General features: G+C 38.8%; 1 protein-coding gene across 2 annotated transcripts in view; it reads right to left on the bottom strand.

The window, feature by feature from the left end:
- Window positions 1–1,995, bottom strand: part of LOC145432138 (glutathione hydrolase 5 proenzyme-like) — a 30,325-nt gene extending 28,330 nt beyond the window's left edge. The window contains exons 1-4 of one of the 2 annotated variants that reach the window (XM_080308745.1): window positions 1,739–1,995; window positions 1,490–1,650; window positions 1,119–1,265; window positions 854–984 (exon numbers count right to left, since the gene is read on the bottom strand). In XM_080308745.1, the coding sequence (XP_080164871.1) occupies window positions 854–984; window positions 1,119–1,265; window positions 1,490–1,568 (357 nt within the window). In that variant the 5' untranslated portion in view covers window positions 1,569–1,650; window positions 1,739–1,995. The remainder of the gene's footprint in view (window positions 1–853; window positions 985–1,118; window positions 1,266–1,489; window positions 1,651–1,738) is intronic. The other variant, XM_080308744.1, reaches the window with a different exon arrangement.
- Between the last annotated feature and the right edge of the window lie 10,463 nt (window positions 1,996–12,458).

Raw genomic sequence — 12,458 nt, 5'->3', positions numbered from 1 at the left:
ACACACCCAGGACACCGGGTGTTTAAGCTGCTGCTGTCTGGCAGGAGGTTCAGGCTGCTGAGGTCCCGAACAAATAGACTCAAGGACAGCTTTTACAACAGGGCAATAGCCCTGATCAATGTAAATAGCTGACCTGACTGGATACCTCCCTGGACTTTTTAGGGGGAGGTAACAATGTTTAAAACGATAACAATAATATTTATATTTATAACAAGGTGCAATAATAATTAATGTGCAATAATAACAGTGTGCAATACACATACACTTATTCTTCTTTTTTATACTAAGTTAATATACTGTGTTGTGTTGTTTGTTACGTTGTGATGTGTCATATCGTGTCGTGTTGTGTTATATGTAGTGCCGACGTAGGACAGTTTTTCCAATTTCATTGTACTACTGTACTATGTATGACTGTGCAATGACAATAAAGAGTTATCTTATCTTATCTTAAAATAATAAGTACATCCTCAGTGCTTCTATAAGAGCTTATAGAAGAGGGTAAGTACCGGTAGTGATATGCAAATGCCCTTGATAAACTGATCATTAACACAAAGTCACAATCTCACCGCAGCAAATTAACCCAAAGTCCGACTGTGCAATGCTCAGAGATATTACAAAAAACAAAACAAAAACAAAAAAACAACACTTCAGACCACAACTCATTATCAGTGTGCATAAACCGACTGTGGTGGGATGTGGTTTGTGGATGAGCTGCAGGCGGGGGTGGAGCAGTGGGTTCAGGCAGAGCAGAGGCTGATGTGGTATTGCTCCTTTTACCCATTTAGTCACTTAAATATAATCATACTATATGCAATAAAGCAGGTGCAAATCTGTAGGATTTTGAGATACTTACTTTATCTGAGCTGAAGTTTGGATCTCTGATATGTTTCTTTAATCCATTGGCAAATTTTAAAGCTTCAATATAACGGTGATAAAACAAAATCTTTTCATCAGTCGTCTTAGGTTCTGAATTCATTTTGTATCCTGAAAATATAAATAATTGTTATTTATTTCATTTAAAACATCATTTCTTAGTGTATCACATTTGTAAATATTGTTTCATATAAGAAAATGATCCTTATTAAACACTCTACATGCTAGAAGCAACAATCAGGAACCTTTCATGATGTTGAGGATGAGGCTGAGTATGGCTCCCCCTGCAGGGGGCGGAGGGAAGTACATCCGGTACTCTTCCAAAGAAATATTCCAAGCATCAGTCACATTAGCTTGATACAATGCCAAGTCCTCCAGTGTGAGTTTTCCTCCTGAGCAAAACCAGTGAAACAAATGATTTTGTTGAGCAAAAATGAACACAATGCATTTCATAATCAAGACTTTGAATGGATCCAGACAGATCACAGTGTGGCCTTTGAGAGATGACAGATTTTTATAGAGCCAATTAATTTTCTAATTTGTAATTAGATCATTGTGCCTGGCAGACATAGAAAACGGTCAGAAAGAGAGCAGGATGAAACCCGTCTGATAATACCTGCATCCTGAATGTCACTGATTAAATTCTTTGCTATTGTTCCGTTGTAAAACACATCTGGTCCCTCGTTTGCGATCATCTCCAAAGTGTCAGCCAGTTTCTCAAATTTCACAGTATCACCGGTCTTAAGCAGGTTCCCATTTTTATCTAAATATAACTCCCTAAAAGACAAAGACAGTGAAATAAAGCTGAACCATTCATTGTTTGCTCTTTGTATTTTTGAAATCACATTGTGGGTGTTTTTCATACCGTATTGACGTATTATTAATGCGTGGGATGTGTTGACCTTGGTAGTAAGGAATAGGGAATCCTTCTCTGGCTAATTTGATGGTCGGCTGAAAGAGGTCGGCCCACGGCAACTTCCCATAAAGCCGGTGTGCCGCTTCATAACCTCGAATTTCCCCAGGAACCCCAATCCATCTGCTATCTGGTTAGATAGATAATGGATAGTCAGTGCTGGAAAGTCCCACATACATTTGCTCGTGTTTTGAGTAAACTGTAAGGTCCTGACCTTTAAATCTGAGATGATGTCTGTTATAATTTGGTGTAAATAACTAACATATAAACTAACTAACATACATATAAATAACATTTTGCATCCTACACTTACTTTTAGTTTATTTCACTATATTTACACTATTTCTGGCTCAAAGAAGCATTTAGCATATCTTATATTTACTTTTCTTACTGTTTATGCAGCCTGTGTGCAGGAGTGTAGCACAGAACTCTGGGCCCCATAAATAAATGGTGTCTGTAGCCCCCTTTTTTTTCTTGATTCATCTTTCTCACACATATTCTAATTTCTATTTTCTTTATTTTTTTTTATGTCTGACACAAGTGAACTGCTCCAATAACTACTCCCAGTTCTTATTGCTGTCCATCCCATACTCAAATGCTGTCAAAAGACGCTTCTTAACAGAGACTATGCTGATTCTACATATGGATCCACAGCTTCCCTTCAAAGTCAACACACTATAGACAATCAGGGAGTAATGCATGAAGGTCATTTGTACTCTGCTGACAGCAACATAAGGGACAGGGACATGTGCATCCACAGCAGCCTGTGTCTCTGGCCCCACTTTAGCATCTCACAACATTTCCAGCTTCACCTCCACAGACAGATAATCTGCCAGGGAACGAGTGGAGATTAGCCAAATTAGAAACAATGACTGATAAAGATGGACTTGTGAGGAGAGTTAAGATTTGTCCTGGGGAGGAATTAACATTAATTGAAGACCAGAAAATGGGAAAGATGGGACAGCATTCTGGCAAGAAAGCTTTAATGTTAGCTTATCACCAGCTGTTGTACTTTAGCTGGTTTGTTGACTGCCTGGAGTTGGAAGCGCTGATTGTCCAGTCTGTTTACAGTAATTAAATAATAATGCTTATGCACTCCTTAGTGTGTTAGAGTCCTGACTTTTGTTCAGTAGATGAGGTTTGAGGTGAGGAGGAGGATGACATTTTAACGAGATACCTGTCATGCTGTCTCTTTCCTTCGCTTCTTTGATGACAAGAACCCTCTCAGGTGATAAAACAAAGGTATGATCCTTCATATCTTGAGTTTGTCTTGCAGACTAAAGTGCTGAATTAAAAAAAAAAAACCTCTACAGATAACTGACTACAGCTTTAACATTTTTGTGTTACATCTTGTGCATGATTTGGAGAAAGACCTGTTAAGACCTGTTTGGAGAAAGATCTAACTACTCCAATCTCTCTGGCTTTTTCTGAAACTAATTAGCATGTGTTTCATTGTGTTTATGTTCGATTACTCTGACAGATGTCATATAGGAAACTGACTCGCTGTCTTTAATAAATGCCAACGGCCAAACCCTCTGTAGTGGTTTGCTCTCTTTTTTATCATTTCTGTTTTGCTTTCTTGAGGAAAGAGGAATGACTCAGTGTGCATTAGCAGCCACCTGTACAGAATAAATTAACTGTGGCATAAAGGTGAGTCCAAGAGCAGATTAGACTAAAACATTATAAATATTAGCATTATGGCAGAAAAACAGCCCACCTTGTAGCCACTCCGTGGTCTGCTCTGTGGTTTTACGACACAACTTAAGCAGGTCAGAGTTCACATTTCTGGGGACAGTCTCTCTGGAGTTGATGATTTTCACTTTACCTTTGAAAAGATGACATATTATTATGTTATTCCCCAGCAGGGCTGAGCTAAGAGGAGCGAGGGTGTCTTGTTACCAGAGCTGTCCATCACAGTGAATATGACCCCGCCTCCGATCCCTGCGCACTGTGGGTTGATGATGGAGGTGCACAGCAGCGCAGCAATGGCAGCATCTACTGCAGAGCCGCCTTTCCGAAGAATGTCCCTGAAACAGTTCATTGTTATCACTTTAGTATTATTGTTATCATGTGTGCACAATTAAATTTTAATCTTTATTAAAATTATAATGTCCCACAATTAAATTGCCATGACTGAATAACACGACGATGTGTTGTCTTCGTTGATGCATGTGCTAGGGACGCACAGTTCACTGAATTTTAATCTCAATCACGTCCCACAATCAAATTAACCTAATTAACCAACCTATTGCACGCAATGGCAGCGTCATCTTACCCTCCGACCATACATACATTACACAAAACATCAAATGGGAAAGACAGGTCAGAGAGGTATAACAATGGAAAATGCACCACATGAGGAAAGATAAGGAGAAAAAAAATAACTCCCCCCAGACTGAGCTCCAACAGGGAGATCAGTTTGAGAACAGAAAAAAACCACCTCTGCACAAAGATCATGAAACAACCCTTAATACGCCAAAGAAACACATGACAAGCAACAGGAGTGGGTAAAGGGTGAGAGACAGCCGAATTAGACAGTACATCCGAGCCTGCAGCCTGCAGCCTGTGCGCTGGTCTCCTTGATCCCCGTCAGCATCGGAAGGGAATAAGCATCGAAGGCGTTTGGAAAGGGAGGGGAGATGAGTGTGTGCATATCAGTGTATATGTATGTGTGTGCGTGTCCAGAGTTCAGCTGAGACAGTGTCCTTCGCCCTGCCAAGCTAAGTAAACAGTCTTCCAGCCAACCCAGGTGGCCTTGCATGGAATGGGAAAGAACAGACTCAACAGTCGTTATCAGGGTGTTGTTCAGCTCCAGCCTTGAGACCACTGCAGCTGGGGCCAAAGGGGTATCCGCGTGAAGTGATGGTGGTTTTTACTTTAGTGCGAACAGCTCACATGAATTTCAAAGCAGTTCTACAGTCCAACACTGGTCTCTCAATCTCCCGTTGGAGAGCCGCGAGCTTCACCATACTTGCGTTCTGTGATGTTGCCATTTCTTGTGCTCAAGGAGCCGATTCTGAGAACTCACGGCAGTGAGCCTCCCCGAGATGTCATCCAATTTGCGCCCAGAGATGTTATTCCGAGCTAGCCCTTCCGAGATGTATCCAGTGTGCAGTCAGAGATCTTATTCTGAGTATTCACAGCAGCCGTCAGCCTCTCCAAGATCTTATCCGTGCTGACTCAATGAGCCCATTTTGAGAAACTCACGCCTCTCTCATCGTTCCAATCCCAGCGGGCAGCCTTGTGGGGGTTTGAACAGCCCGTTCCGCTTTCTTAATCCTTCGATAAGTCAGGGCCAAGCCAGCTCCGATCAGCCAGAACCCTGTTACCATGGTTCCGAATAGGTAGATATCTTCAGCACTCAGGCTCACCCGAGCCCAAACATCTTGTTGAGAAAGGGGTGTCAATTGCATTTAGGGACCAGTTGATCAAATCCATAATTCCTCTTTTAGGTTTTAGAGAACAGACTGTGAGAGAGTGTTCCAGGGAAAAGTAATACATGAGACTAGACAAGGACATAAGAGGCTAAGCAGGGAAGCTAAGGGAGAGGAGGAGAGGAGAAAAGTGCGACCGCCTTCGTCAAGAGCAGAAAAAAAAGAAAGTGATGCAAGAATACTACACTGGCCAGCATATGACACAAAATTCACCCCCGCAAAAACTGATAGTAGGTTTAAATATTGGTGAAACTTTGGTATTACCGCATACTGAAAAATATCATCTCAATAAGGTGTTGATACCTTTCATTTAATCCCACCCCTTATCTAGTAATCAATAGACTACAGAAATACCTCCTTGCAATTATATTATATGTTATGTGTGTTTGTGTTTTGTTTTATATATATATATATATATATATATATATATATATATATATATATATATATATATTTCTCTCTATCCATACATACACATATACACATTTTCAATAACCCCAGTAAGACCTCAAAGGATACACAACCTACAGATATATATACCCATACCAGCATACCCGTGCACCCGCACACACATGAAAATATTGGACAAGGACACCCTATCAAATCTCTACCTCCTCCCTGTATCCTGCAAAAACCATATCCTTAAACCGCTTTTTAAACTGCGCCATGCTCGGACATTGCTTCATATCTTTACTTAGTCTGTTCCACAGCTTCACTCCACACACAGAGATGCAAAAACTTTTTAATGTTGTACGGACACAAGGATGTTTTAAATTCAATTCCCCCCTCAAATTGTATCCCCGTTCTCTTTTAGAAAACAGTTTGAATGAGTTTTACTTTACTCAAAAATGAAACACTTCTTGAAATTTTGTTATGTATATGATTTATATGAGACTTCCAGTTTAATTTATCATCTAAAATCACACCAAGAAACTTATGTTCAAGTACTCTTTCAATTTCCACACCATCTATATGAATCTGCACTTGTGCATTTCTAAGGGAATTCCCAAATAAGACTATTTTAGTTTTACTTAGATTTAGCGATAGTTTGTTCCTGTTAAACCATTTTTTAATTTTGCACATTTCTGAAGTAATTCTATCCAGCAGCTCCTTTAGATTCCCTCCAGAAAAAAATATTTGTGTTGTCTGCAAATAATACTAATTTTAATATATCAGATGCCTTACAAATATCATTTATATAAATAATAAATAATTTTGGACCCACTACAGAGCCTTGTGGAACACCACAAGCAATGTCCAAGCATGATGAGGAATGGACACCCAGCTTCACAAATTGTTTCCTGTCACTTAAATATTTTTTGACCCAGTGCAGTACAACCCCCCTTATCCTGTACCGTTCCAGTTTATTAATTAATATGTCATGATTGATTGTGTCGAATGCTTTCTTGAGATGCAGAAATACTCCAGCTGCATACTGTTTCTGATCTATAGCATTTGTAATCTCCTCAATTGATTCGATTAATGCCAGAGATGTTGATATTTTTGATCTGAATCCATATTGACTGTCAGAAAGTAATTTATATTCATCTAAGAATTTGTCTAATCGTTTATTAAACAGGTTTTCTAGGATTTGGGATAATTGTGGAAGTAAAGAAACAGGCCTGTAATTTGTGAAATGGTGTCTGTCCCCAGTTTTATACAACAGCACAACTTTAGCTATTTTCATTTTGTTTGGAACTTTTCCCATCTCAAATGATAAGTTGCAAATATATGTTAGAGGTCCTACAATTCTTTCTATGACCTTCTTGACGATTTTCATGTAAATATCATTACAATCAGTAGATGTTTTATATTTGCACATGTGTACAGTGTCAATTATTTCTTTTTCCTCCACTGCTGTGAGGAACATTGCTCTGCCCTATGCTTGTATTTCATAAGTGTAAAATGTATCCAGCTGATCCCTTACCAAAATTAGATATTGTGCAGAAGTCAAACAGCACATCATTGAGGATGATTCCAGTGCTTGGAGAGAGGAATCTGGAGCCAAATCTGTAAGTACAAAATGCTAAATGATCTACAACACATACAAGTAGAGACATTTTACAAAGCAGCTTCTAAAAATAATCTCTTAAACCTTTTCAATCTTTCAGTTTTAAAGGAAGACACATTTTTGATAGCTGCTTCCTAACAGTAAAACAGATTCATCCAGACACTGACATGTGGTTGATGTTGCTGGTGACAGACACAGCGGATCCATCTTCGGTCAGCACAGACACATGTGTGGTACCCATGCTCTCCAAATACGATGTGATGCCGTAATACTGAAGATCATGAGTATTGCTGATCAAGCTCCATATATTGTCTGCAAAGCTCTGTGATTGCAAAAACAAACGCATTAGAGAAAATAATGAGAGACAAAGACAAACAACAAATTAAAGCTGAATCTTAAAGAGATTTGAGTTCAAAAACCTCTGATACTTATTTGTTTAAAATTTTATGCCTTTTTCTAGTTTGAAATAACCATCAATTTAGTAATAATAATAATAATAATCATTTTTTGAAACCAGGAGCTTCACTTAAATATATTATCTATATTTAGTGTTTTGTGCTGGAATGTTGCTATTTTTACTCCAGTCAGATCTAAATACTGCTTCCACCACTGTTCAAGCCATAACTAAATCAGTTATTAAATTAAACAGCTCAGCTCAACACATTAAGATTTCAAGAAAATGTCAGTTTGTGATTTTGTGATTTCAACGTGTACATGAGCAGCAGCTCAACAGTCAGTGTCTATTGGAACCTTTCATGATGTTGAGGATGAAGGTGAGGAGGGCTCCTCCTGCAGGGGGAAGAGGGAAGTACATCTGGTATTCTCCCAAAGACATATTCCACGCATCAGTCACTGTAACTTTACACGAGGCCGAGTCCTCCAGTTTCCTCCTGAGCAAAAACAGTGAAACAAATGAATCTGTTGAGCAAAACTGAACACAACGCATCTTATAATCAATACTTTTAATTGATCCAGACAACTCACAGTGTAGCCTGTGAGGGATCATAGCAAATATTCACAGAGCCAATTGCTTTGTTTGTTTGTAGTTAGATCATTGTGCTTGGCAGACATAGAAAATGGTCAGAAAAGAGAGCAGGATGAAACCTGTCTGACAATACCTGCTTGCTGTATGTCAGTGATTAAATCCTTTTTTATTGTTCTGATGTAAAACACATCTGCCCCCTGCTCTGCAATCATCTCCAAAGTTTTTATCCAGCTTCTCAAATTTGACAAAATCATGGCTTTTAAGCAGGTTCCCAGTTATATATGAATAAAACGTCTTAAAAGACAAACATAGTGAGAGAAAACAATCATCATTTGATCCTCATATTTTTGAACTCACATTGTGGGTGTATTTCATACCGAAGCAACAGGGTTCTGTCATTTTTAACAGTCTCCGAGTTGTGTTGACCTTGGAGTTGAGAAATAGGGAATCCTTCTCTGGCTAATTTGATGGTCGGCTGAAAGAGGTCGGCCCACGGCAACTTCCCATAAAGCCTGTGTGGTTCTGCACTACCTCGAATTTCTCCAGGAACACCAATCAATTTACTATCTGATCAGATGAATAATGGATAGTGCTGGAAGGTAACGCATACATCTGCTCGTGTTTTGAGTATACTCTAATGTCCTGTCCTCGTATAATTAAACTTCAACTGATTTCTAACCTACTACATCACAAGGAAACACTGTACTTTTTAAATGCTGTGTCCATTTATAACTAGTATGTTAGAGATAAATATTTAGTTTTATTAGTTTTACATTTATTTATTTGTTTTGCTATATTTACATATTTGCACTTTTCCTGGTTTAGCTAAGTTTTCAAGATATGATATAGTTGCCTTCCTTTGTATTTATGCAGGCCTACATGTAAGGATGAAGGAAATAACTCAGGGATCTATACATAAGCAGTCTCTGGTATCATTGCTTTGCTCATCTCACATCTCTCACACATATTATGTTTTATTTTATGGGGTGGCAGTGGGGCAGGGTCATTAACTGTATACAACAATCTACTACTACTACTAAAATTAGAATTAGTAGCATTTTTTTTCAGTGAGTTTCTTACCGTTCATTTCTAAGATTTTAGAAAAGGTTGTGGCTAAGCAGCTTATAGCTGTTCTAGATGAATACAGCATTCTGGATAAATTCCAATCTGGCTTTCGTAGAGCTCACTCTACTGAAACTACACTTCTTAGAGTCTCCAACGACATTTTAATGAGATGTGATGCAGGAGAATGCTCCGTTCTGTTGATGTTGGACCTGACCTCCGCCTTTGATACTGTGGACCATCATATTCTGCTAGATAGGCTGAGAGACTGGGTGGGTATATCAGGGGCTGCTTTGGACTGGTTTGAATCCTATTTGCATGAACGATCCTTTTCTGTGGCTACCTCTAAGTACAGTTCCTCTTCTACTTTTCTTGCCTATGGTGTGCCACAAGGTTCAGTTTTGGGGCCTTTATTGTTCTTACTGTATTTACTTTCTCTTCAACACTTATTGAGCACTTTTAAGGACATTTCGTATCACTGCTATGCAGATGATATTCAGGTATATATCTCCTTTAAGCCCCATGATGTTTCCAAGCTACAAATTTTGCACAAGTGCATAGACTCCATTAGATGTTGGATGGCTGGAAACTTTCTTCAACTAAATGAGGAGAAGACTGAAGTTCTTGTTTGTGCTCCTAAAACTTTTGTACCTAGTGTTATGGAAAACTTGGGTCCACTTGCTACATTTGCAAAACCGTCTATCAGGAGCCTTGGTGTTAGTATTGACTCAGCTCTGACTTTGGATGCCCATGTAAAATCTTTGGTTCGCTCCTGTTTTTATCATTTGAGAAACATTGCTAAGCTGAGTCCCATTGTATCGCGCTCCGAATTAGAAATTGTCATTCATGCATTTGTTTCATCTCGTCTGGACTACTGTAATTCTTTGTTTACTTGTTTATGTAAAGCCTCTTTGGATCGTCTGCAAGTTGTTCAGAATGCTGCTGCAAAGCTTCTGACCAAGTCCTCCAAGTTTTCCCATGTCACACCCCTGCTGATTCAGCTGCACTGGCTCCCCGTTAAATTCAGGATCCAGTTTAAGGTTTTAACCTTGACTTTCAGGGCCCTGCATGGACAAGCACCAACATATATAAGTGAACTTTTGCATCCATACATACCCAGCAGGTCCCTGAGGTCATGTGACCAGGGCTTGCTTGCTGTCCAGCACACGAGGCTGAAAACAAAAGGCGACAAAGCTTTTGGAACTGTGGCCCCCAGATTGTGGAACTCTCTCCCTTTGAGCCTGAGATCTGTGGACTCAGTGGTCACTTTTAAAAAACAGCTAAAAACCCATCTTTTTAAACTTGCTTTTAGTTGATTTTGATTTTTAGGTTTCAGCTTCTGTGAAGCACTTTGTGATTTTTATCTTGAAAGGTGCTATATAAATAAAGTTTTACTTACTTACTTACTTACTTACTTACTTATCTCAGTATCTCCCATGGAGAGACTCTGGCAGGCAACGCCTTTTCTTGCACCTAAAAACTTCTTTCTTTTAATGGTAAAGTATACAAATCGATTACATCAATTTATTCTTCAGTTATTTTCTACCTCAGTTTTCTCAGTATTAAACTTTGCATTTTTCTTCATTTTATTTATTTATTTATTTGCTTTAAAGTAAACAACAGCAACAACAACAAAAAACTTTCAAAAAAATCCTTTTGTTCCTTTTTGTCTTTTCCCTCTAAAGACATCCTGACCAGGCTCAGTTGTTGAGATGGAGGAGCATAACAGCAACATGTTAACAGAAACTGCTGAGGTTCTTGGATGAACTGAAAAACTTCAAACGAAGGAAAAGTTGAGTTTATTTTCTGTAAAGCTCAGGTGGAACTTGATGGGGTGACATTGAAGGCTCCATTCTGGACTTTGTCACACTGGTACATGAAGAGAGGTACCAAGAACAAGAGTGTGCACTGTACACACACACAGCGTCTCAATTCAATGCTTGCTCTTCAGCTGGTGTCACTTAGCAGTTTTGTCTTCCTGCACAAGCAGAGGTTTTTGCTCAGGAAGTAACCGTGACCTGGTTTTCAGAGATTTCTCTAACATTTAATGGTCGTGAAATATGTCAAACTTTTCTCCCCTACCTAAAATTAAACAGCTGCGAGCATCTTGAAGACAGCGGAGAAAATAGTGGCACTGAGGATTTTGAACTATGGCACTCAATATGCCCTACCTCCACCCTGATTGGAGGATAACTGCACTTACAACATTCATGGACATTACACCTTATTTATAAACCGTATTTCCATTTATACTTCAATGCAACCAACATCCTTACCTCTTTAAACTGTATTTATTATAGCCTTATTTAGTATAGTTGCAACAGCACCCCCCCCACTTGATGTGCAATATCACTGATCACACTGCACCTCTCAATGCACCTCTCAATAGATGGCATGTATTTATATGTATATATATATATGTAAGCGTGTATGTGGAAATATGTGTGTGCATGTATGTACGCATGCATACATGTATATATACACATATGTATGTATGTTTGTATGGGTGTATCTGTATGTTTGCAGGTATAACCTGTACATATCTTTCTTGTGTAAATGTAAATTTGTGTGTGATTGTGTAAATACTTATGCTATTGTGTACTTCACACACTTGGAGAAATGCCAAACAGCCTTTCATTGTTCCTGTAACAGTGACAATAAAAGCTATTCTATTCTTCTATTCTATTCTATTCAAGCGATGCCACTTCTGGGGATTTTTGGACACAGGAGGAGTGTGTACACAGATCCTTATTGACTTAGCTGCTGTCTACAGTTCTAATGTCTCCATCAGAATAAGCACTTCTAATTGTACTTTGCTCATGTTTTATTCGGTGTTTTATTTATTATATGTCCTGTTCTAATAAACTTAAATTTCAGGAACACCTTCTTTAGATCTGTTCAGTTTTATTCATATAGCACCACTTAACAATCAACAGTTCTTGTCTCAGAGCGCATTATATCGTAAGGTAAAGAATCGACAGTGGTACCGTAATCTAGGACAAATGTTCACTCGGATTCATTCATGACGTGAATGCAATTCTGTAATCAAAGGTGTGTTTTTGGACATAACTGACTGCATATGTATACTGTATCATGAGTGCACAGACATGGATGTAAACCACAAATTAACTGTTTGGCTGAGTCAAAACAACCATAGCAGTGATTCTAGCTTAAAGGTGC

Source organism: Astatotilapia calliptera, chromosome 12 (assembly GCF_964374335.1).
Source record: "Astatotilapia calliptera chromosome 12, fAstCal68.1, whole genome shotgun sequence".
NCBI lineage: Eukaryota > Metazoa > Chordata > Actinopteri > Cichliformes > Cichlidae > Astatotilapia > Astatotilapia calliptera.
Note: the sequence above shows the minus strand (reverse complement) of the source record. Positions and strands in the feature narration are given on the sequence as shown.